At 30.3% G+C, this 25,048-nt stretch overlaps 2 protein-coding genes across 2 annotated transcripts; both read right to left on the bottom strand.

Moving 5' to 3' along the window:
* Positions 1-918: 918 nt before the first annotated feature.
* Positions 919-7,333, bottom strand: LOC131854803 (uncharacterized). Its single transcript, XM_059205965.1, has 6 exons — positions 7,220-7,333; positions 6,914-7,040; positions 6,219-6,362; positions 4,819-6,132; positions 1,385-1,576; positions 919-1,067 (listed from the first exon to the last, which is right to left on the bottom strand). Exons 1-6 carry the CDS (start codon positions 7,325-7,327, stop codon positions 919-921), a joined length of 2,034 nt encoding a protein of 677 aa, XP_059061948.1. The 5' UTR covers positions 7,328-7,333.
* Positions 7,334-11,057: 3,724 nt separating this feature from the next.
* Positions 11,058-23,345, bottom strand: LOC131854801 (uncharacterized). Its single transcript, XM_059205963.1, has 7 exons — positions 23,181-23,345; positions 18,587-18,697; positions 15,969-16,095; positions 15,403-15,546; positions 13,785-15,308; positions 13,086-13,277; positions 11,058-11,231 (listed from the first exon to the last, which is right to left on the bottom strand). Exons 2-7 carry the CDS (start codon positions 18,692-18,694, stop codon positions 11,080-11,082), a joined length of 2,247 nt encoding a protein of 748 aa, XP_059061946.1. The 5' UTR covers positions 18,695-18,697; positions 23,181-23,345; the 3' UTR covers positions 11,058-11,079.
* Between the last annotated feature and the right edge of the window lie 1,703 nt (positions 23,346-25,048).

Here is a 25,048-nt window from a genome sequence, read left to right as displayed (position 1 = left end):
TGAGCTATTATTGATATATCAGGCGTTATCGCATTAGCTTGAATATTTTTTAAATAAATAAAATAAGTATTTTTCATTATAAACATGATAATACTTACCAATATACTAATTAAATAGATAATTCACTGCGTTTGACACGTAGTTGCACTCGCTTTAAATTCCGAAAAGGCAATTTATAGGTAGTTTTATAACTGCAATATTCATTGTAGGTACGTAACTACTTAACTGTGTTTACATTTAGCACTATTTCATTGATATCTACATATACATAATTTATATATCCTTAGTCAATTGCTAAACACAACAATTATACCACTATTTTAAATTTCTCGCGACTGTACCAACAGAGGTATAACACAGAGGTGCCGTGCCCTCTCTTTGACTTCAAATTTAATAGAGATCCTTGATTAACTGTTCCGGCCAATTGGGTTACGTGCCATAGATTACCATAATTCGAAAGGAATGCTATCTATATTATACACTAGCAGTTAGCACTAGTATTTTCTGGTTTTGCGTCTGTGAAATATGGCATAAGTAACTATATAATGCATATTCTATATAGGTTTATACGTTGGTAAAATTCACAGCATTGGTATAATTAAAAAAAATATATATATATATATTACAAGAGTATATTTATTACAATCAGAAAATTAAATATTTGTCGTTATAAATTTGTTTAAATTAATAAAAGATTACTACTAAGTTTGTTATCTATTCTTAATGTATCTATAGGAACAACACGTCTCTATATAACAGTATAATGAAAAATTGAAACATATTCATAATTATATATCTTTATTGGTGTTCCAAACTGCAGTAATAAGATAATCTGGTACCACTGACTTTGAAGTTTTTAAAAGTACGTGTAACTATATTACGATTTTTTGGATTTTAGTTTAATATAAAAGACGTTGGTCACGTAGATCCGGAATCGGTTGTTGCATCAGCCCTTTGCTTTCTTTTCCGGAAGTATTTTTCTAGACTCCAAGACAAGATTGTCATCCACGTGAATATATTCAGGCAATGCAAAGTCACAGCGGTGGACGTATTGTCTTTGATCCAACCTAAAAATAATAGAATGTGTAAATTAGTTTTTTACTTGGTGTGTAGGAAAAGCATTATGAATATCTGTCATTATGACTGAGTTAGTTACTTGCAGCATCTATTCAAATTTGTTGGTTGTTTTTACACAGACGTTTGACGATGATAACGACAACACTTTCTATAGGTAACTAAACCTCTGTTTATGTGTGTAGGTCCATAACATGGAATAACTATTTAAATATTTTTTTTTTAATTATGAATTACCAGATTAAGAGGTCGTTTTTATGTTTGTAGTTTTTATGAACAAAGAGAGTTAATAAATTAAATGTTATATTACCTACAACCGGTCCTAATGTAAGGTAGACGATTCCAGCGGTCAATAGCTGAAGGCCAGTCGCTCCTGGTAATTTGTGAAGGGGTACATGAGTGGGTAGGACTAGCGCCATGAATACTGTTCTCATGCCTTTGCCAAATCCTACTATAACCGCTACAAACAGTACCGCGTGGTAGGAATCAAAGTGTGCCAAAACTGAAAAAATTTACGTGCTCTTTAATTCATAGATCCGGTTAAAAATTACAATAGACGTATATTTGAACCTAATTATTATTAATAAATAAATAAATAACCCTGGACAATTAACATAGCGCCAAGTAGTCCCACGGTAAGCAGAGCTTGTGTTATGGGTCCTGGATAACTGATATAAATATTTACTTTTCTAAAATACATATATATAATATTATACACCCACATCGAGACCGATACAAATAGTACTCATGTATACAAATGTTTGCACCGTGCGAGAAATGCAACCCGCGACTTTCGGAAGTAAAGCGGTCTGTTATACCGCTAGACCACCGAGGCCGTCAATTAATAAAACCTGAAACATTTTTTATGTCATTGGAATCGAAAACAAGTCGTACCATTGTCTTTATATATATGATATTTATTACGACTGTGACACTTCTTAAACACTGGCTTTTATAAGATTGAACAACCACAACAACTCATCTTATGATAGATAAATATTTATTCAAGTTAAAGGTACACACACAGAAGGCACTGTAATATTAACAACAAAAATAAAAACAGTCATACAATTATAATGATGAGTGGTACTACTTTGTACAAAGTCTACTTTGGTAGATCTTATTCATCCGTATCGTATAATTAATCGTAACCCTATAATTTTACAATCTCATCGTACACTTCAATTCAAATAGCTTTTAAAACTAGCTGTAATGTAGAACTAGTTTTTATTGCTATTTGATTTGTGAATTTCTCTTTAGACGCATTTCGTCTAAAAACAAAGGCTCCCAATGTGGAAATCTGAAACTTTATACTGCATCACTATGTCATTTAGTTTTGTTTAATTTTAACTGCTGTTATAATTAGGTAGTATATTGTTTGAATTAGTTGGAGGAATATTCAGTAGATTTGTTATATCAGTTACACAGAAATAATCAATCTTATAAATGCCAATGTTTAAGAAGTGTCGTAATATCTATATATGTATAGAGACAATGGTACAACTTGTTTCCTATTCCAATGACATAAAAAATGTTTCAGGTTTTATTAACAGTTATACTTATCAATTCGTACTCAATATTATATCAATGATACATTAGATTTGTATGATTTTAGATGTTATAGGTACATATTTTATAGATAGGCATAAGGTAAATTATTAGATATTATCGAAAAATTTAAAAATCTGTTTGCCGTCCACTATTCCAATATTTTGTTTCCCTGTACATCACGAAGATTCATTACGATTAGAATTAAGTTGTTCAATATCAAGTTGTTTTTTTTCAACTATATAATTATTCAATTGCAATATGCCATCTAATAATTATTATTTATTTTCGATTAGACATTATAAAATTTTTTCCATTTATATTTATATTTTTTTTAATCATTATTAGATGTCATATTATTTAACTCAAAACGTTAATGCAATTACCAGACAGTCAATAAAAAAAAAACACTTTATTAAAGTTATTTGTTTAGAAAAAGTCGGTTTAAAGTTACGGATTAAAAATATACCCGATAAATTTAAATGTAACTGAAATATTGTTACTTGTTTAGTTACATTTATATTGAAACGAATTTGCTTTAATATAGCGGGTGAAGATAATATGATCATGTTTATATTTTGGCAACGATTTTGTATTAATTTAAGAACATTTAACAACTTTTCCATCCCAGATTTGCAAATAGGGACACCGGGACTGTAATTATCATCATTATTTAAAAACGGGACCGGAATATCAAGTTTATAGGTCAACTCTCTTAAATTATTCTGTTATACTGTTATATGTAGTGTTTAATTGTACGTTTTTAAATAAATCAAATTTAACATAGGCATACAAACATTTAAAAAATATAGATGTTTCAACGATATCTATTAAGAACATTTACAATTGAATGTAAATAGGTATATATTATCATAATTATATTATAGTATTCCAGAATATTTTAAGGTTAAGCATTTATAGGTCAACTATTAAATTTACTAGGAATTAAATTATTGATGAGAATGTATTCAATACCACCTTTAAGTGATAATTTATCTGCAATTTATCTCGTGTTGTTGTCTTAGTAATTTTGTATCGAATGGAGTCTATTGTTTATGTCAAACAAAAATAGACTTGTGATACTCACTGTGTTATACCTATTTGATTATACTATTTTTCTTAATCATATGACATTCGTTATACCAGTTATATCGAGAAACCTGTACGCGATAGTCAGTCAACATTCTAAAGTCGTTCCATACAAATGTTAATTTCGGCAGATGTTTGTTGAAGCCTATACATAGTTCATATATACAGAGCTCTACAGAATTATTTATGGAGTTTGCGTCATAGTAGTAACGTCGTCGCCCGTAATGAATCGAATACGTAAACGTAAACGTTAAATATGGCCCAGTTAATTAAAACTATGGCCCATTTCGTTTGTCTGAACGATTAAATAGTACAGTTAATCCGTCTCTACATCGATTGAGACCGCTGTAGGTGCAAGCAAATATAAAAAAATGTAGTCAAATTCTAATAGTACAAATAGGATATTAGTATAATTTGAACTGAAAGTGAACTTATTATATTTATGTGAAAATATATGTATGTATTTTTTATTTTTTTCCTAAACAGTAGATACCAGGTATTTAAGAATTAGATTAATAATAAGATTAGCTCTTCATAGAATTTTGTTAAATTTTTAACTACCTCTATAAGGTGCATTTGATTCGAAATTTACAATTAATAATAATAATAATAATCTCAGGACAATTCACACAGCGCCATCTAGAATCAAAATCTAGCTAAAGCGATTTTGCGTTTTGGGTCAGCTAGACAATATGATTTTCAATATTCGATTTTTTTTTTTAAATACATACATAATATACATAGAAAACACTTCGATACAAACACTCATGAATACAAATGTTTATGGAAAGTGTATAATATGAATGTGGATGTATGTAAAGGGAGGGTAAGACATAATAAAATATGGATGGATTGTGTGAAAGATGATAATGAATAAATGAAAAGTATGTTCTGATATGACGACCGAAAGAGAGCATCCTCACTACAAGAAAAAGAAAGAAATCGCCGCAAAATCGCTTTTAGGATATTACATTTTACTGGCTTTAATTTATGAAGTAGATTACGAGTGTTATACAATACACTACACTGTCAGTAAGATCGATCCATCTGTAATGATTTGTATTAAAAATGGTTAGATAAAATATATTAATGTATAAATATAATTACCTATTCTTCCTATAGCCATAAATGTGATCCCAATAAGGTAAAATGTATTGTTATCCCATTCTATTTTACCAGCAATAAATGGGATGCAAAATCTAACAGAAAGGTCAATTCCAGCTAGGAGAGACATATAATAGGCTACTTCAACTTTTGAATACCCATGATCACCAAGAATGAAAGGCGTTAGTACTGAGAAATTTAGTTCATTAAAATTCGACAAAGTTATTCCTAACATAAGATTTATATAAGTAAAATCTTTCAAAAGATCCAAATCAAAATAAACGTAAATTTTCTCGCAAAATGTGAATTCTCTGTCATCGATATTTTCTTCCTCATCATTATTTTTATTATCCTTTAAACTTTGCAATTTTGTAGAGGCTTGATTTAAAACTTCATTATCTTTATTAAAAGTATTAGAGATTTCCCCATGGCCGGTATCATATAATTGATTGCTAGGAGTTTCTTTTAAACAGTTCTTATCATAAGCATCTTGTGAATACTGTTCTTCATGCTGATTATTCAATTTGAAAGAATTTATATATTTCTCTGATCCATTTGCAATACCTTTTGATTTATCTGCTTTGGTTTCTATGATCACCTCTGTATATATTTTTGAATACTGTGGACTTATTAAGTCTTCTATTTCTGATTCTGGAATCTTTAATTTTAGAGATGCATTACGCTTTAATTTACTTGAGTATTTATCCTTTTCATCAGAACCAGTTTCAAGACTTACTGAAGAATTACTTTTTGATTCATTTAAATGTAATGATGATTTGCGAGACAATTTTTCTACGATGTTTGTAATTGAACAATTTTTTGATTTCTTTATGGAAGTATTTATTGAAGATAAGCTACTCGTCGAATTTCTCAATTCCAAATTGTTACTAACACATAATGATTTTGAGTGTATAACATCAGAACTGGGATTCTCTTCATTTTTAAAAAAGGTACTATAGTATCCACTTTCTTTTAGATCTTTACTGTCTAAATCCGTTTTACATTTATGTTGTGATTTTTCTTCATCTATTTCAAAATTTTTATTTTCCTTTTCATTTGGGACAGGTTTTTTACTATGCCATTCAACGGGGTGCAAAAAAAGAGCACATGCTATTGCATGTAATGATAATCCGCTTATAATGAGAATTGTTCCTGTTTCTCCGTATATGGTAAATAGGCCTGTTACTATGTGTGGCCATATCACAGGTCCTAAACCAGTTATAGTCCATGATAGTCCAGTCGCTAACCTTCTTCTATTTTTCCAGTATGTGTTTAATGCAAGAGCGTTAGCTGAACTACTAATGCCATACCCAAAACCTGTAAATATAATATTAAAATATTATTTAATTTATTCTTATCACAGTATATGTAATATTAACTTCCAATAAATATAATTAACTTACCATATAATATAGAAAAAAATATAAGATATGTGATAAAATTGTACGAAAATGTTGTAAACATTAGCGAAATGAATACAATTATCGCTCCAGCTAGCGATACCTGTCGATAGCTGAATGTTTTAAACATAGGGCCATTTACGAGACCTGTAAAATCAAAGAGTTAAATATAATAGAATTTATATACACATAGCATACCAAAAATAGTGGTAGATGTTACATTTTCTAATTTTTGTAGGTCTAGTTCGAAATCTTTTTCTCATTGAAAAAATGTTTCGATAGTGTTGAAGTTAAATTATTATTTATTAGTATCTTACAATAATTTCTTGATGGTTGTATTTACAAAGACATATTATAAATAAGCATTTAAGAGCTGTGAGCTGTTAGAGTCGTATAATACACGACTCTAAAAAATCGAAAATCGTCAAAAATTCGTGTAGAGTAAATACAGTACCGATCTGATTTATAAGGCTGCGTAAACACAAGAGTCTTATCATTAACTGAAATAAAAAACTAAATACGTCAGGTAATGACATTGAGATAATTTCAGTTTTCGGTACATCTGTACTGAATACAAAATGTAATATTAACACCGAAATGTGGAAGGAAATATTACAAGTATAAAGAACTTCTTATGACTACTTTAGATTTTTGTTGAGAACTTCTGCTGCAGAGATACTGTGAAACGAATCACCCACCAGCACATGAGGCCATTGCGAAATTGATGTTCAGAATAGTTGTTGTCTCTGAGCTAGCAATGCCAAGTCGGGCGAGCTTATCTCTGCAAAGCAGACCAAACTGCTGCAGGATTGGTAATGTCGACAGCTGGAATAAAAAATAACAGTTATTATTTAAAACTTACATATCTATGTATTTTACAGAGATTCGATGTCCAGTGATTTACTACGCCGACTTAGGCCCTATTTTTTATCTAAAATACTACATAAAAAAATTAATATATTTTCAATATAATTAATTAACTGTCAATAGCAATTAATACTTACGTTAGAAATACCGGCAGCAAATATAATTATCCAACCCCATCCTCCATCTGGAGGGATAAATTCTCCATCCTTCTTCAGTTTTGATTTAATTCCTTTCATCTTCATCATATTCTGTAATTAATAAAAACGAAAGGATTTTGCCCACGTTTATAAGAACACAGTTCTAGTACGACTCGATGTATGAATGAGACTGATAAATTTCACGGAAGACCTAATATACTATTTACTGTAGATGATACTCGATTACGACATATTTTACAATTCTTGCAGTGATATACTGCTGAAAGCTATAGATTTTAATGAAGTAATTTTCCGTCTTATTTTGTAATTATCGTGGAATCGTAAGAAATTAATGAATTTAAGATGCTCCTGTCTTTGTATACATATATAGTACATTTAATACGTATTTTAATAAATTACAATATTAATACGTGAAGCAAGAACTTTGTATCACTTGTTATGAAAATTACGCAGAGATCAAAACATAATCGCTATAGTATTTTTGATAACCACGCGAACGAAGTCGCGGACATATATATAGTATATATAGTTTGTATAGAGAAGTGCAGAATTTTAATATATTTAAAAATTATGCATAAATAATACATTAAATAAATAAAACTTTAGATATACACATTACCATGTATTTGACACATACACACATAGATGTTTAATAATGAAACCTTGATAATGTTTAAACTTGTAATTTAAATTAATTATGGTCGAATTTCACTAATACATTATTTCTCACATTATATATTTTTAAAAGTTTATTGCCATATTTATTTTATATATAGTCAGTTCTGTCTATGGCATTACCATCACCAAGAGACGATTTAACAACATGATTTTTTAATCTATGAACCACTTTGGTTAATGGATAGATGTGATGAGTCTTCCGAATGGGGTGAATATGTGACATTATTCAACGTACTTCATCATTACATAGTACAAAACAAAGTCGCTGTCGCTGTCTGTCCCTAAGTAGATATGCTTAAATCTTTAAAAACGCAACGGATTTTGAAGCGGTTTTTTTAATACATAGAGTGATTCTAGAGGAAGGTTTATGTATATAATACATGTACACCTAGTCTTTACATTAGTACAGAAAAATATTATTATAATTTCGAAATGGTTGTTATGTTGATATGAAACAAAGTTGCCAGTTATAATAATAAACTCATTTGTAAACATATTGACTAGTCTGAGAAAGACTGGATTATTATTAATGCGGTAAAGTAGTCCCATTACGAACAATTTACCCTAACAATCTTCAAGCCGTTTCTCCTGGAAGCCATTGTATAATCATAAGTACTGTTAGTGCAGGTGCACCAATTTATATTAATCCCTTAAAAATATGACGTAACTGTTTCCAGGTTTGAAGTATACAGATCGAAAACATGTTCCGAAGGGGGAAGAGGATTGTTAGTAATGTGGATTAATAACTATCGATTGTATTGCTAGCGATGTTTTATGTCAGGTTGACACTCACGTGGTTTCCCCTGGAAACCATCGCCATTAATTCATGGTAAATTTACTACGAGCGCTAACTGACCTGACCTCATGCCCATTTTATCGTCTTCCACTGGTGCACAGCCAGCGAATACCGTTATATCCATAAGAAAAATATGCATTTAATATTTGAAATTAGCAAGTGAATGGGGCACATTCACTTTCTAATTTCAAATATTAAATGACAATTGATAAGTATCTTATGAATAGATATATATGTATGTAGTTACATACTAACTTCAATGATTAATCAAATCAAAGGTATACGATAAATATCACTTGCTTTTATTTATAGGTTTTCTATATTGTTATTGGTGGAAGCAAATAATAATTACTCAAAAGTTGTATAGTTATTCCATTAGTTTAAAAACGAAATTTTATAAATAGATTTAATATCGTGTCCTGTACCTACCTAGTTAATAAAACACAAACAAAATATTTTTCATATTTATTTTATAAATCATAACACAAAGAGGTCTGTAAACTATTAAAGTTTAAAATTTTAGTGCTAAAATGCGTATTTCTTAAAATTAAAATCAACACAATAAACATTTAACACTACGGTAACCAAATCTGATAAGAACTTTTGTAACTTTTTCATATTAAAAATAAATAATAATATATAGATAACTAGAGAACTAGACTAGAGAGAAACTTCACCTAACTGTATGACACAGAATGTCAATATTCCACAGATTCCTTCGAGTTTCTTTGATTTAGTAGCAGGGTTGCCAAATCTAAAAATGTTGAATATTCATAATCACATCAAAATAAGCGTTATATCTACCAGAGAATGTATGTATATTGGTTTACATGTTGGTCGTGCAATCAAGAAGTGTATTTAATTAAGGTACTCATTTTTATTACATACACAAATAATGATTTAGAGATTACAAGATAGGTCTTTGAAAGTTTTCCATTTTATAAAATATCTTAAGGTTTCTATCAATTATTAAGTAGTAATCACTTTTGTATATTTTAATATTTATACCAGGCAGGTCAAGTGGTATGAATAACATATTTACCCCTATCTGTATACACAATCAAGTAAAAATATCTGTATTTGTATCATCACTCTTGTACTCTTGAGTAGTATATTCTTTGCTCTTGTAATTTAAACGTAGAAACCTCCCAATATAGAATCTGTTACAAAACACAGATTCTAGATTTTTGTATTGAAGGATAAATTAATGATTAATGAAAAAAGTTGTGACAACATTAAGCTCATTCTTAATTTTGAAATTTTTACTCCTACTATCAGTAGGTTTTTTATCGAAATCGTTTCTTCAGGGTTCACAATGCGGGCATGGTAGATAGGTAGCTCTGCTATAACTAACATCTAAATACAATACCTGCTATAATATACAATTCTACTAGGAATACTAATATTGTTAGGTTTTGCATTATAATAAAATGGGAAATTAATAAAATTCCATGGGAACGCAAATTATTTGTGCCATGTTGTATTCTGAAGTATGGTTTTGGTGTTTTTTCTTAGAGATTTATTGACTTAATAATTTTGTATGAGGAATAGGATAATAAGAGCGGAAGAAATAAATGTTATTTGTATTTGTTATGTATGTTTAATTTTATTACATTACAGCATTTAGCATACTAAATTGAAATGCAAAAATGCAGATACTCTTAGATACAATTACACCTTTCACGTAGCGTTACTATTAAATTAGGCTCTTGTTTAAATTAAACGTTTAACTGTGACTACATTTTATTATTGGTACCTACATATTGCGAAGTATCTTTGTCAATTCAGATTTTGTTTGTGAATCTGATTAATTATTGTAGTAAGTATACTGAATAATATAGACTAGATACATATTGTCATGACAGACACCGCCGGTACAATGAGCGAAGCTCATTATAAATGACCATTATGATTACAATACAAATATGTAGTTTAAATTTCTTCTTAAAGTTCTTAATTATATTCATCCTGATTTATTCAGAGTTTTTGCTCATACTTTTTTATTATTATAATGACTATCGACGGCGATTTTTAACTGTCTTTTAAAAGAGCATATCTTCTAATTGTATTTTCTTTATGTATGTAAGTAGGTACCTACACGATTATTTATAGAATATTTTCGTGTTTATTCGTGATTATTCAGTCACCATTAATTTCTACTATTGCTCATGTACGTATAATAATCTTTTTTTATGAATTTGTGGCTGCGTAGGGATTGAAAAACAGACGTGATGACTATCAGTCTATGAACTGCGGTAACTAAAGCTATTCGCTGCCAATTTATTATTGATAATAGAAAACAATTTCTAAACAAGTTCTAGTTAGTGTACACAAGTACCAGTTAGTGTATTTATATTGAATTTATTTAAGCTTTTGTTAATTCTTGTTGATTATCCTTCTTTTTCTGTTTTCTGGTCCTGAAGTATTTTTCTAAACCCCAGGATAAAGCGGTTAACCACGTGAATATATTCAGGCAATGCAGTGTCACAGCTGTGGACGCGTTGTCTTTGATCCAGCCTAAAAATTAATAATAAAAAAATGTAACAATTATTGTTTTAAAATCGTGTCTTTTCTTTTTCAAGTATACAAAATCTAGTCAGACATAATAGTGCAACAAAGTGTGTACGTAACCTAATAATATGCTATATGACATATAAACATTCAGAAACGATAATACGATTAGATGCATTACTGTCTGTAATACATAATTGTATGTCGTATTTGTTATAAAAAAAACAACATTGTACCATTTAAGGGGTCTTCCTATGTGACGGCCTGTTTTTTAGGGATATTTTAGGATTTTTTTTTACGACCAGTAAATATTTAGAGCTTCAAGTTTTTTATCATTTATTAACACATATTTGGACAGTATAAATATAAAATTTCAGCTAAAAATATTCAGTCAAACTAGAGTTACAGCGCTCTGAACACCCCCGCCTCGAAAAAAAGAGCTCCCACTTCCTCCACGATTCCGGCTGATCGCCTTATCTGAAAAAAAAAAAAAAACGGCGTTTTAATTTGTAGGCTTAAAAGCACGGAATGACCTATAATCAAATGAATATAAAAAAAATTGGATTTTTGATAGACATTTGAAATAAAAGTTGCAAATTAGGCGTTTTTTTTTTTGTTTTTTGCTATAAAAAAATCGAAGTTTTGAAAATTTTCGATTGATAATAGTTCATTCCATGCGTTTACATATATTGAGTGTGCCCTGTAAATTTCAAGTAATTCGGTCCAGCCGTTTCTGAGATACAATGGAGGAAAGTTTGAAAATCACAGTTTTGAGAAAAACGCGTTTAAAGTTTCAAGTCCGTTAAAAACTATTAAAATATCAACTTACTCTCAATCGGCGATGCCTGGTCCATAGAGTATTCCTTCCTCTTCCTCGTGAAACTCTTTTAAAGCAGATTGTTCAGCTCTTGAGTCAATCCTGGCTTGTTTAACGACATCACTTACGCGCCGCTCAGAGCGTAAGATTCGCTTTTCATCCCGTTTCTCAACATACGCTTGGGCTTCACGACCAACAGGGCATCCCATAATCGACATAACTTTTAAAATACCTTGAAAACCTTCATTAAAGATAATAACTGCTAAGTAGCTAGCAATTTCAACAACTTTGGGACCAGAATGAAGATGTTTAGGAGCGAAAGTCCAAATCAAAGAATTCAAAGATTCGTTATTGTTTTGTGTCTCTGCTCCTAAACAACGAATTAATAATTCGTCTTTCGATAAATCTTCGAAAACCGGTTTGATAGCTTCTTGGACTTGCGGAATTAGAGGTGGTTTATCGTGATGAAATTGGTCCAGTTCATTATTAGCTTCAGCCTTACGCCATTTACACCAACTGTCTTCGCCTTCTGGACAAAATTGATGCTGAGGGTTTCCACTAAACTTTCTTTTTTTACTACGACCAGGATGAACATTTCCACTCGTACTTCCTTTCCGTCCACTCATTATGAAAAAAAAATAATTTGTAGCTGTTGCTCTCTTCGAAGTTCAACCAAGACTAAAATAACTTCGGTAAAATATTATAACAATAGAAATTTCTGTTTAAGTCTGTAGAAACGTGTCTAAACTTGTATAAACAAATATATTAATAAAAGGGAGGCCAGGTATAAAGCCGACGGTACACAATAGGCCCGGTCTCTAACTGCCAACTCACCGCTCCGAACCGCTCTTTCTTTTACCTGCTGTATCTTTAAAACGACTTCGAATTTTCTAAAATCGCTTTACTACCGTATTCTAGACATGTTAAGGGAGCAATTTATGAAAAAAAAAAAAATCGATTTTTTCAACCCATCACATAGGAAGACCCCCTTAATACAGATACCTCAGAAAAAAATAAACTCAAACATATTTCACAATACTTACCTACAACTGGCCCCAACGAAAGATATACGACTCCAGCAGTCAATAGCTGGATGCCAGTCGCTCCTGGTAGCTTATGAAGAGGCACATGAGTTGGTATAACTAGAGCCATGAACACTGTTCTCAATCCTTTACCAAATCCAATCATAACTGCAACGAGCAGTACGATACTGTAGGTCTGAGAGTAGGCTAAAACTAATAAAATAAGAGATAAAGGTATTTAATAATATTGTCTAGATAGACAAATTATTAAGTATATTACCTTAATACATTTCCTATAACTCTACAGCTGTAGAGTTGTATGAAATGTATTAAAGCCAAGCATGTCATGCTATTAGTAAAATAATATTAATCTGTAACGTTTAATATACGAGAATTAAAATATCACTTTACTATACACTATTTTTTCACAATATTTCATTATTATCTATTACAAGCTACCCACCCCGGCTTCGCACCGGTGTACTTGTATTATACATATAAACCAACCACTTGAATCACTCTGTTTATTAAAAATCCGTTGCGTAGTTTTAAAGATTTAAACATACATAGGGACAGACAGCGACAGCGACTTTGTTTTATACCATGTAATAATGATATTACCGTCGTATTAACTGTAACATTTGATTCATCAGTGGTGGTGATAGCCGATGGCATGATTTAAATAAATAAAAAAAAAAATGTGATGTACAAAATATTTACCTACTCTTCCCATGGCCATAGACATAACTCCAAAAAGAAAAAAGAAGTTGTTATCCCATCCTATTTTACCAGCAACAAATGGTATACAAAATCTAACACAAAGATCGACTCCAGCAAGCAGTGACATAAAGAAAGCTACTTCAGATTTTGAGAGCCCATAGTCACCAAGAATAAATGGTGTCAATATGGAAAAATTCAATTCGTTAAAATTAGCTAATGTTATTCCCAACATTAGATTAATAAATGTAAAATCTTTTAGTAGATCCAAGTCGAAAAATACATATATTTTCTCACATAATGTCATTTCCCGTTCATCAGTAGCCTCATCTTTTTCTTCAAAGACATCATTGTCTACGTCATCGCAGTGATTATTTAAAAGCAAATTCATTTCATCCACATTATTTTTATGTTCATTATCTTTTAAATATTGCTCTAATTTCATCGATGCCTGTTTCAAAACCTCACTTTCATAATTAAAATTGTTTGATTTCTTTCTGTGTCTGGTTCGATATGACTGATTGCTATGGTTATCTTTTAAATACTTTTTCTCATCATTTTCATCTTGATTTCTAAATGATATGTTACTATGATTGTCTCTCGAATACTTTTCTTCATACTGCATATCTACTTTAAAAGATTTAATACTTTTATTTCTCACTAAATGCTTTTCTGCTCTATCTGCTATATCTTTTGCTTGACCTGGATCGATTTTCTCAACAGCGGCCTTTTCATCTGCTTTTAAATCTTGGGGCGCTTTTAATGTTGGGCAATCTTCTATTTCTGATTCTGGAATCTGTGTATCTAACGTTATAGAGGTCTTGCGTTTCACTTTATTTGGCTGCTTATCGCGTTCATATGCAAGAGCTCCGAGATTTGCTGATGAATTTTTTTTTGATTCATTTAAGTATAATGTTGACGATTTACGAGATCGATTTTCGGCTAGATTTGTCATGGAAGGTTTTTTTGAATTCATACGAGAATTCTTTGTGGAACCATCTCTAGAGGCAAGTCTGCTTCTAGATTGTCTTTGACTATAATACCCGTCATTTGCACGTACCATCATTGGTATTCCAGGGTCTATTATTTCATAACCAGGAGTAACTGGATCGTCCTCATTGTAAAGATATTGACTTGAAAATGCACTTAAATTTTTTATCTTAGAACTAAAATAACCACTTTCTTGTATTTTTTTACCATCTAAATCTGTTTTATCATTTTTCTGTACTTTTTCTTCGCCTAAGTTAGACAGAAACTGCGTTTCTTCTTCCTTAGGTTTTGCAGAATGCCATTCGACTGGCTGCAACAATAGTGCACATGCTACGGCATGCAATGATATACCACCTAAAATAAGAATTGTGCCTGTTTCTCCAAACAAAGCAAATAAAGCTGTTATTATATGTGGCCATAACATAGGGCCAAGGCCAGTTGTAGTCCATGATAAACTAGTTGCCAATCTTCTTCTATTTTTCCAATAGGTATTTAATGCAAGTGCATTAGCTGAACTACTGATTCCATATCCAGCACCTGAAATTGTATATAAATATATATATTTTACTATATGTTAACATCATCATCGTAACGTTAAGGTACAAGTAATCATAGGATTTGTTTAGCTTACCGTATAATATCGAGAAAGATATGAGATACGTAATAAAATTATAGGAAAATGTTGTTAACATGAGTGATATGAACACAATTATTGCTCCCGCTACAGAAACCTTTCTATAGGTGAATGTTTTGAACATTGGACCATTTGCGAGACCTGTAAAATAAAACAATCAAGATTCTGGCAATGTTGATAACAAATATCATTTCATTAGAATATGTAAAATGATTTTTTTATTTAAAACCTTCCACATAAAGTATTATGCGTTATATCAGTGTGTTTTACAAAAATGTAACCGATTTTCAGTAAAGAATATTAAATTAAAGATTTCGTTCATATTGTTTCTGAATGAAAGTGAAATACCTACTGCTCAATAGTTGTAATCTCTTAATAAGCGTGAAATTAACATTAAACATTAGTAACTCATTTAATGAAGTGATTGCAGAAGATAGCATATATATCTTATATTTTTTATCTGTCCTATTAATTAAGTTTTTCTTTCATAATGTTGTGCTGCCTTATTCATTGAATGGGCCAGTATGGTATTAGAGAGTTACCATGCGAGGCGCGTCACGCACCGACGCAAGAGGTCAGCGCGGAGTTCATGTTGATAATTGTTGTGGTCTCTGAACTGGTGATGCCTAGTCGCGTAAACTTATCCCTGAAGAGTAGGCCAAACTGCTGGAGGATGGGCAGTGCTGACAGCTGAAAACCAACATATAACAACAAACTAAACATTTCCTTTACCTCAAGTTCTCAGAAATATATATTTAGTTTTTTTTTGGCAAAATGTTATTATCTACCTAACAAATAATATGTATTAAGTAGGTATTACGTAGACTTTGTTTTTAAACAAATTCATGACATACATATTACACAGCATGATGTGGTTACAAATGAAGCCTAGTTTAACACGTAAGTTTATGCTGTATCCTATTATCTAGCATTGAAAGTATTCTCCTAATTGGTATAAAATCGGTGTTTTCGCTCCAACTCTCCATTTTGATATTATACAAAAACCACCTATATAAATGACTGTTTGCTAATAAATCATAGAATAAACAACCACGATTGATCAAATAGATTACACTAAACGTGATTTCATTCGTCAATTAATACATCATACTAAAAATACTTTGGGTAGGTAAATATTAAATTATTTAAGGTATTATATTATTAACTTTTTGTCTTTTTTTTTTAATTCCTATTGAAACTAAAGCTTATAATATGATATCAGTACTGAATAATACTGACTTAATGAGTATCATACCAAACTTGTCGCACCCAAGGTCATTCAGTAATCTATTAACGCAGTTGACTGTAATTATATCTGGACACATGTCATAATGTTAACATGGGAATACATAATTATGTTGTCAAAAATACCCAGAGTCATTTTAGAGTTCCGTAAAATATAACTCATGTCAAAATTTCAGGACCTAGATAGGTTTGGTAATATTGTTCAGCTATTGCAATTATTATTATAATAAAATATCAGTTTAATGTTGTGCACCAGAATAAAAAATAGTGACTTGTCAATATCATAACGAATCTATGTTCGTTATAATATTTCAGACAAGTGCCTACTTCTCTAACTGAATTTTATTTCTAAACTCAAACTTTCAAATCAATAAAAATAGTTAATTTTGGAAATTACCTGGTGACTATCCAAAAAAAGAATCGAAAATATATAATATATTATGGTTTTTTAAGGATTGCCAAAGCGTACGTGACCCCTTTGGTATTTCAGGCGTCTTAGGTTTCGGTAACCGTTTACCATCAGATGGGAAGCTGGATTGGTTTTTTAATAACACTACGACCTTAAAATAACCCGCAACCAGTCTGTTTTGGGCTCACATCAGTATTTACGATAATACAGCTAAGTAGTGTACATAGTTACGGTAGAAAATGATATAAATCTTATCGGAATAAGCAGGTATATTATCAATAAGTGCAATTGACCTCATTGTCCATTACAAATTTCTATAGATAAATTAAATACCTACCTATAATTTATCTACTAATCAAGTTTCATTAGCATTTATCGAAAGGCAACTAAAGTGATATCGGGAGAAAAGGGATTCTTGGTAATGTTTACCTATTACCACAGATAATATAATATTACATACTATTACTAACAATCTATTCTCCATGCGGTCTCTACCTTAGGGTTAATTTACGGTGAATATATTACAATGGACTAACTGATCTGTCTTCATCCTCATTTATCCGCACTCGTGCTCTGTATCATATTATTCCGTATCAGCGTATTCCGTTACCGCAAGCGAGTATTTGATTATTATCAATTAAAATAAGAAACGAGATATTTGTAGCAATAAAACATTTAGTCTATTTATTCATTGTATATTTTTTAAGGAGCTATTAACTCGGCTTCACACATGTGTACAGTAGACTTACATGTGACAGAGATTGTATAACTATTTGCATGTATTATATAATACATATAGGTTTTAACCATTCCGAAGAAATTTTACACAGGAAATCAGAGAAAAACATTTAAAAATCAATTGCGTGGTTAAAAAGTATTGTCGAAGCGAAGTAATAGACAGATGCAAACAGCGGCTTTCTTTAAACATTTACAACTAACTGTAGGTATAGGAAAGAGCTATATATTTTCAGACATGTCTACCTTTATTTGTAAATACAATATTGTTCAGGGTCATCTCTAACTCGGTATACAAACATTAATATCATAAAATAAACAGGAAAGGTACAATATCTTTTGTTTATTATCGTAATAATCTATTTCCGTGGAATAATGTGCAATCAAACTCTACAGACTTAGTCGTAAGTGTGCTAGCAGATTGTATTATACAGATATATCATATCTAAACATGTTACATAGATTGCTTGTAATTACTCCAGAATGATAAAACAGGTTTTGTGGCCACAATATTAAAATTAACTAAGTATATAAGAATGACACGTTCTAAAGTGAAAAAAAAATATTCACTTAAAATGTTTCAAATAATTGGCCCATTTTTTTTCATTAATATTTTTAGATCACAAGTAACAATTATTAAATGAAGTTATTAGTTGTATTTATATAACTAAGAATTGGATTTAATAATAATCTCGTAAAAATTTATCAAATTGAATTGGAAATATTCTACTTCTAAAAATAGTTAAACATAAATTTCATTAGTAGGTAGCAGATAATTAATATTCAACTTACGTTAGAAATTCCAGCAGCGACAACAATCATCCAACCCCATCCTCCGTCAGGGGGCACAAACTCTCCATCCATTTTCACCTTCGATTTAATCTTTTTAGTTTTCGCCATGTTCTGGAAATTATTGTTTATGTTAATCACTAGAATTCGGCAATACGAATTAGCCCACTACAATCTCTAACAACGATGCCAATGGCACTGATAAAATTATGGAACAACATACTTATAAGTACTACTGACTAGACAATTTTGTGACACGCTACGGGCTCAGTTTAATTATATGTACAAACATTACAATGATGATAAAAAAATGTTTGTATTTGTCTTAGTATATCTAATACTAAAACAACAGTATAATAACTCACATAACTAAACATATTACAGAAATGGATCACGCACCATTTACAGGTGCGCAGCCAATTTATTTCTACAAAGTACTAATATTATACACATATGATTCAGTTTGTTTGTTACCTATTGCCTATTCATCGTTGAATCTTCATCTCTAATTATGACTATTAAAAAAATACACATAAGAAAAATAAAACAAACGAATGGGTTCAAGGTATCGTACTTGCCTCGGGATAGGTTATCGTATCGTATTCTCATGATAACCTAGGAATCAAATATTTTATCGGTCACAGGGTGACACCCTGTACCCTCAAGTAATTTAGTAAATCATTTTTTATTATTATAATACACATGTCCTGTGTGACAATTAATTCATATTGATATATGATTAAAATGTCATACGATTAAGTATCAAAATTTGCATCAGGTAAAGTTGACCACTACTTGGTTCCGCTTTGAAACTACTGATGTATATTCCGGGTGAATTTAATACGATGGGTTAACTTCACTTCTACTTAGACTTCATGAACATCCTATTCCTATCACTATATCCTGCAATGGTGCCTCATTATCTTTACCTAATGATCTCAATAACCATTGGACGTATTTTCATGAGGTTCTAAGGATTTCTTTGGCGTATCATTTAAAAAAAATCATTTGTATAATATTACATTATTGTAGAAAAAGACGTTATAGTAATGCTATCTTTTAAGGTAATCGAATATAATCTATAATCATTTACACCATTAAGAACGAGTATCTATATATGAATTATTTACATAGTGGTGATTAAGTACATTTGTAATGTAACTATTTAGATAAATACTTAGATGAAGGTTACATGTAAATATTCTATGCATATAGGTACCACCGTAGGTATAGCAATTACACTAATAAATACCATAATAATTTACATGTACACATATTTATATCTTATCCTCTTTTGTAAATACTAAAAACTCATAAAAATATTTTTAGGCATTTGAATCTATTGTCAATTTGAGAATATAGCTTGAAACAAAAAGCCATATGAGTTCAATAGTAAAAAAAGGTTTATTAAACGTTAGATGTCGTTATGAATAAGTTAGATTGATTCCTAATGTCTCTTTCAATAAATAAATTTTATTTTAATTTACATAAAAACATTCAAATACAAATGAATAAAATAAAGGCAAAGTTATTATAATTAAAAAATACGACACTCATTTTATTTTTATAACCTAGGTATATACAATTTTAACGTTGTAGTTTTTATATTTAAATACCTATTTCTAACAGTTGGTACTTATAATCATGGGCAATATTAGAACAGTTATGGGTAAAAAGATATCGTATCTTTAATGTAGAAGAGATTGAAAAAATAAAATTCTTTATTCGACGGTAGTAACGCCATATTCAATATTATTGCCCAAATAAACATTTATATGTGAGAACTATATAATCTACAATTGGCTTACCAATAAAGTCATAATTGTTTTGTTTTATCATAAATTACTATATCGATCATATATTTTATAAGCAAGATTTATTTTTTCAGATATGACGTCATGAATTCTTTAGCATCGTTTAATCTAAATTAATTAAACTTAATAATAATCACAAATTCAATGCATGTAAATCTATTAATACCTATATGGGGTGCTTTTAAAGGGCATAGGTACAAACAAACCAGTGACAGTATTTTTGAAACTTAATATTTTTTAAGATATATAAATTGATACTCACATGACTTTTTTGACGAATCTTTGACGATTTTTGTATGAATAGTTAAAATTTTATATTCCATATTTCACTTGCTTAGGTGAAAGCAGTCAATTTTCATGATTACTTTGCACAAATTTCGCTTTTATAAACCTTGTGTAAGTAATAGTATAATATATGTATAAAGTATTAAAATAAAATCAACAACCGTTAATGGAACCTTAATATATTTTTAAGTATTATATTTGTTATGTTATTCAATGCATTATGTAGAGTTTATTAAGGGCATTCCCTACAAAAGTTTGTTGACGTCTGTATTATATGTATGTCGATATTCAAATAAATGGAACAATTTTCAACTAACTATTTATCGGTTACTACAATTTGAGGAGTGATCCAGTACAAGATGCTCTTATCTTACTAAGTAGAACATGTTGCAAGTAAATCTAATTACAATATATGAAACTTTCAAGCTTTTGGGACAGGTTTAATGAGAAACATACTTTTTTATGTAATTAGAATTGCAAACGAGATGATAGCAAGTGGACATGACGTTATCATAACGTTGGTATCATTGCCATTGCACAGTAGGTACTCTAATATTATGTTTCTAATTCTTATTTCCTCTAAATCTGCTTGGAGGCTAAAATACTGTGACACCTTGTGACATACCCACGCACACGACTTTTTACTCCATAACTTTGTTGAAATATATCGTATTGTATCATAATTATTTCAATTTTCTTTTGCATATTTTTAAGTATTCTATATCTATAAAATAGTTTGTCCGGACTGATAATCATCAACTTACAGCCAAAACTACTAATTTAAAAATCTAATATTTGCCACATAATACTATTTTATAAGGTAAGCGTCTGCTACGAAATAATATTTATATTTTTTGTACTACGCATGTAAAGCCGCGCGCAATAGTTAAGTTCTTTATAAATATTATTTATTGTAGTGTAATTGTTTACTAAAATTGACGGTAGTACTTCCAACATAAAAAACCTGAAGTTATTAATTGTAGATACATATGTACGGTGGATTATGTAGGTGTAATAAAATGTAATAAAGTAAATATTTGTAAATTATCTTTACTATGCACGTCTGTAAATATGGCACATCACTTCTACCTGACATGACAAAAGATTGATAAGGAAAAAAATTACTAACGGTGAGTCCCGCATGAATAAGGTTCTGTACAAAATATGGACTAATTTTAAATTAAGGAGAAGGTGATTGAGTCTCTACAACTCTACTTTATATATGCAAATTAAGTCTCGAATAATCTTATTTCGTTTTTTTTTGTACCTAAATCAAAATAAGTTAAATTGACCTGTTCGTTTTCTGTAGTAAGTATTGGTTTCGTAAGTAATAATCCATTTTAATCTTTCTAATACATTAAGCAAAAAATAAACTGTTTTGGAATTTTGCTCTAACTCAAACTAATTCGAAAGAGTTAAAGCAACGTTTCTTATCAGTTCTTGTCTACTTAAATTAAGTATATAAGTATCACAATAACGTAAATCACATATCTATGAGTAAAGTTATTTTGAATATTTAATAATTCCATACTGCTGCAAATTTTCAGGAAAACGAAAAAGCAATTATAATGCTGTGATATACGAATAAGCGATCAATTAATCGGGCAGTCATAAACTTATATTATACTTATATACCGACCCTTAAATACCAAAAACCCTTATGTTTTTGGTATTTAAAACCCTTATGTTTTTGGTATTTAAGGGTCGGTAGAGCACACGTAGCACTCGTGGTGTTTCAGCCATTATTAGGTTAAAATAACCGTTGGGAAGTATATCTTAATGTCAACAATGTGCTAAAAAAATTGTTAAAGAAACCCTAACAACCATAAAATTTGATAATAACGGCGATGCGATTTCTTAGTAGGTACCTATCTGAACTCATTCCTCACAGAAGCTTATAAAGTTTTGTTTGCCTTCCATAATGTACATTTTTTTTTCCTAGAATAATTAAATTTGCAATAACTACAATGACTACTTTAAGTACCGTTTCCATGTACACACAGTCTGCTACTCATTAAGTAAAATAAGAGCTAACAATACTTAATTGATTTAATTTCACAGATTAAAATGGATGATACAATAAAAAATAGTGCTAACTTCTAGCCGTTGTTAAAATAGTCTACATATTCACTTGTAGCTTTTTACCCTTTAATCCAATGGCTTTACATAATTATTCTATTTTCCATTTCCACGTCGACATATTATTAATCTCTATTGAGATTTTAATAATTTGTAACTACTTCATTAGGTACTTATTTTATCAATGCAATACCCAGCGATAACTTCTTGACATACCGATTAAATCTTAAAAAAAAATGAGTTTACTGTGTAGGTATTATTCTCAATCATTATATATACTAATGCAAAACCAGCATAAATATATGTAAGTATACATATTTTTATATTATAACAAATCGACTAAAACGTAATGGATAAAAGATACGCAGGTATAACATAGATATATAGAACAGGAAGGTAATAAAATGTAAACTACTCACCTTAGATGAAAACCGATGTTGTGACAATTAGCAGAACCGGAGTAGGTATATTATAACAAAATAAATACTCTTATCTCCTTTTTGATTGATGTACAAAACAAATATTGTTACTACGAAGGTCGTAGGACACGGCCGCCGAGCGTGATTCCGCAGACACGTCGCATATACACGCTGTCTGTTTGCCTAATGAGCTTCCAATGCGAAATTATTTTATCACACTTTATTGTTCAACATTGTACAATATATACGACCTATAATGAGATTTAGTTGCCAATCGTCGGGCTAGCAGTTTTTAGATAACATTTTACCGAATTTTTGTTTGTATAAAATCATCTGCGTGGTGACGAATGTCTCATCTGTTTCAGCCGTTAAGCGGCTTGCTTTATAAGTTGTGTTCTGACTTTTGAAGGGTAAGATAAGGCTATGATATAAACAGGGCATTTATTTTTATTTCTTCGTTTACCTTTTTTATATAAAAGATAATCACAGCCTTGTTGGTTTAGTGATAGCATTCCGCTTTACTTTCGATGGTTTTGTGTTCGATTCTTCGCATGGCACAAACTTTTGTATTAGTAAGACTGTTTGTATCTCTCTGATCGTTTTATGTATATTATGTATGTATTTACAAAAAAAATGTATCTAAGTATTCCATCAGTTGTATAGTACCCATAACAAAAGCATTGCTTAACTTGGGATTAGATGGCGTTTTATGTATTGTCCAGGAATATTGTAATTATTAATCTATATTGGTCCTAATAATACAATCTGTATTCATATTAAATTTTTTTTAAGATCAATCTAAACAGCTGACGTTTAGATGCGAAAAAGTAAGAAACAAACAGATAGGCAGACAGGCAGATGGCAACTCCTGAGAGGTATCACGCAATGTTGTGCCGGTCTTTCCATCAGGTGGCCAAACAGCTTATTTGTCATTACAGATACATAAAAGGGCACGGCTGATGGATTAGTCTTTGTATTCGGGTGAATTATAAAACCAACATACACATATGACATGATTTTATTGCTCTGTCATAGGAGTTATTATTTATAGGAGATTTACAAAACTCAGTATGACTATTTCAACTCAATAGAACAATACTAACTATAAGGGAAAGTATTGGGTCTGCTATTTTATATAAGCCGCTAAGCAGCTTGCTGCTTAAGCTGTGTTTCTGTTGAAATGACAGGATACGAGGCATAATATCTTGGTACTCTGTCTCTTGGCACACTTGGCGTCTCCCTAGCACAGATGTTAAGACCTATAAATGATTGTAAAAAAGTTAATAAATATTGCTATAGTATATTATATTATTATACATGTTTTACCTTGAGATGGTAACCCGTGAATGGCATCACAGCTGTCACATGATAACGTGATTTCCATACGTCCTAAGCCTTTTTAGTAGGAGGTCTGCATGCATATTAATATAATTGGCCCTAAAGACCCCTTTGCTAAAAAATTATCCTATATTGATAGCCAGTGAGCCAATAGTCTGCAATAGCATAAGAGATCGTACCATTATCTACTAAAAATTGTCTTCTACCGAGGCCATTATAGTAGGTATTGGTTATAAGTCCCATCAGTAGCTGTATAATTATAAAATTATATTCTATTCTGTTCTAAAAATTGAAGGCGGTGCAAATATAATGAATAAGAAAAATAAAAAATCATAAAATGTATTTTCATTCACTTTCAAACTAATGGGTTATTTATAAATTTATGTATATTACTTATTATTCTATATATTATTATATTTATAGTCATTGTGAAAAATCGCTCGATATGAAATAAAACGAGGTAATAGATTTTTAAATAATGTAATATTTAATTATAAGAAGTACCTATATTTCTTATTACAAGTACTCTA

The sequence above is a fragment of the Achroia grisella genome, unplaced genomic scaffold (genome assembly GCF_030625045.1).
Source record: "Achroia grisella isolate CSIRO2021 unplaced genomic scaffold, CSIRO_AGI_Agris_v1 utg1245, whole genome shotgun sequence".
Lineage (NCBI taxonomy): Eukaryota > Metazoa > Arthropoda > Insecta > Lepidoptera > Pyralidae > Achroia > Achroia grisella.
This window is presented reverse-complemented; position numbering and strand designations above follow the sequence as displayed.

Bases quoted from the DNA above. Each gene is read 5' to 3' on its own strand.
- LOC131854803 (XM_059205965.1), bottom strand. From the start codon at position 7,327: ATGATGAAGATGAAAGGAATTAAATCAAAACTGAAGAAGGATGGAGAA. The intron at 6,363-6,913 runs GTGGGTGATTCG...TTGATTTTACAG, and splicing joins CGCAATGGCCTCATGTGCTG to GTCTCGTAAATGGCCCTATG. The intron at 1,577-4,818 runs GTAATTATATTT...AAATTTTTTCAG, and splicing joins TATGGCTATAGGAAGAATAG to TTTTGGCACACTTTGATTCC.
- LOC131854801 (XM_059205963.1), bottom strand. From the start codon at position 18,694: ATGGCGAAAACTAAAAAGATTAAATCGAAGGTGAAAATGGATGGAGAG. The intron at 15,547-15,968 runs GTGCGTGACGCG...TTTATTTTACAG, and splicing joins CGCGCTGACCTCTTGCGTCG to GTCTCGCAAATGGTCCAATG. The intron at 13,278-13,784 runs GTAAATATTTTG...TTATTTTATTAG, and splicing joins TATGGCCATGGGAAGAGTAG to TTTTAGCCTACTCTCAGACC.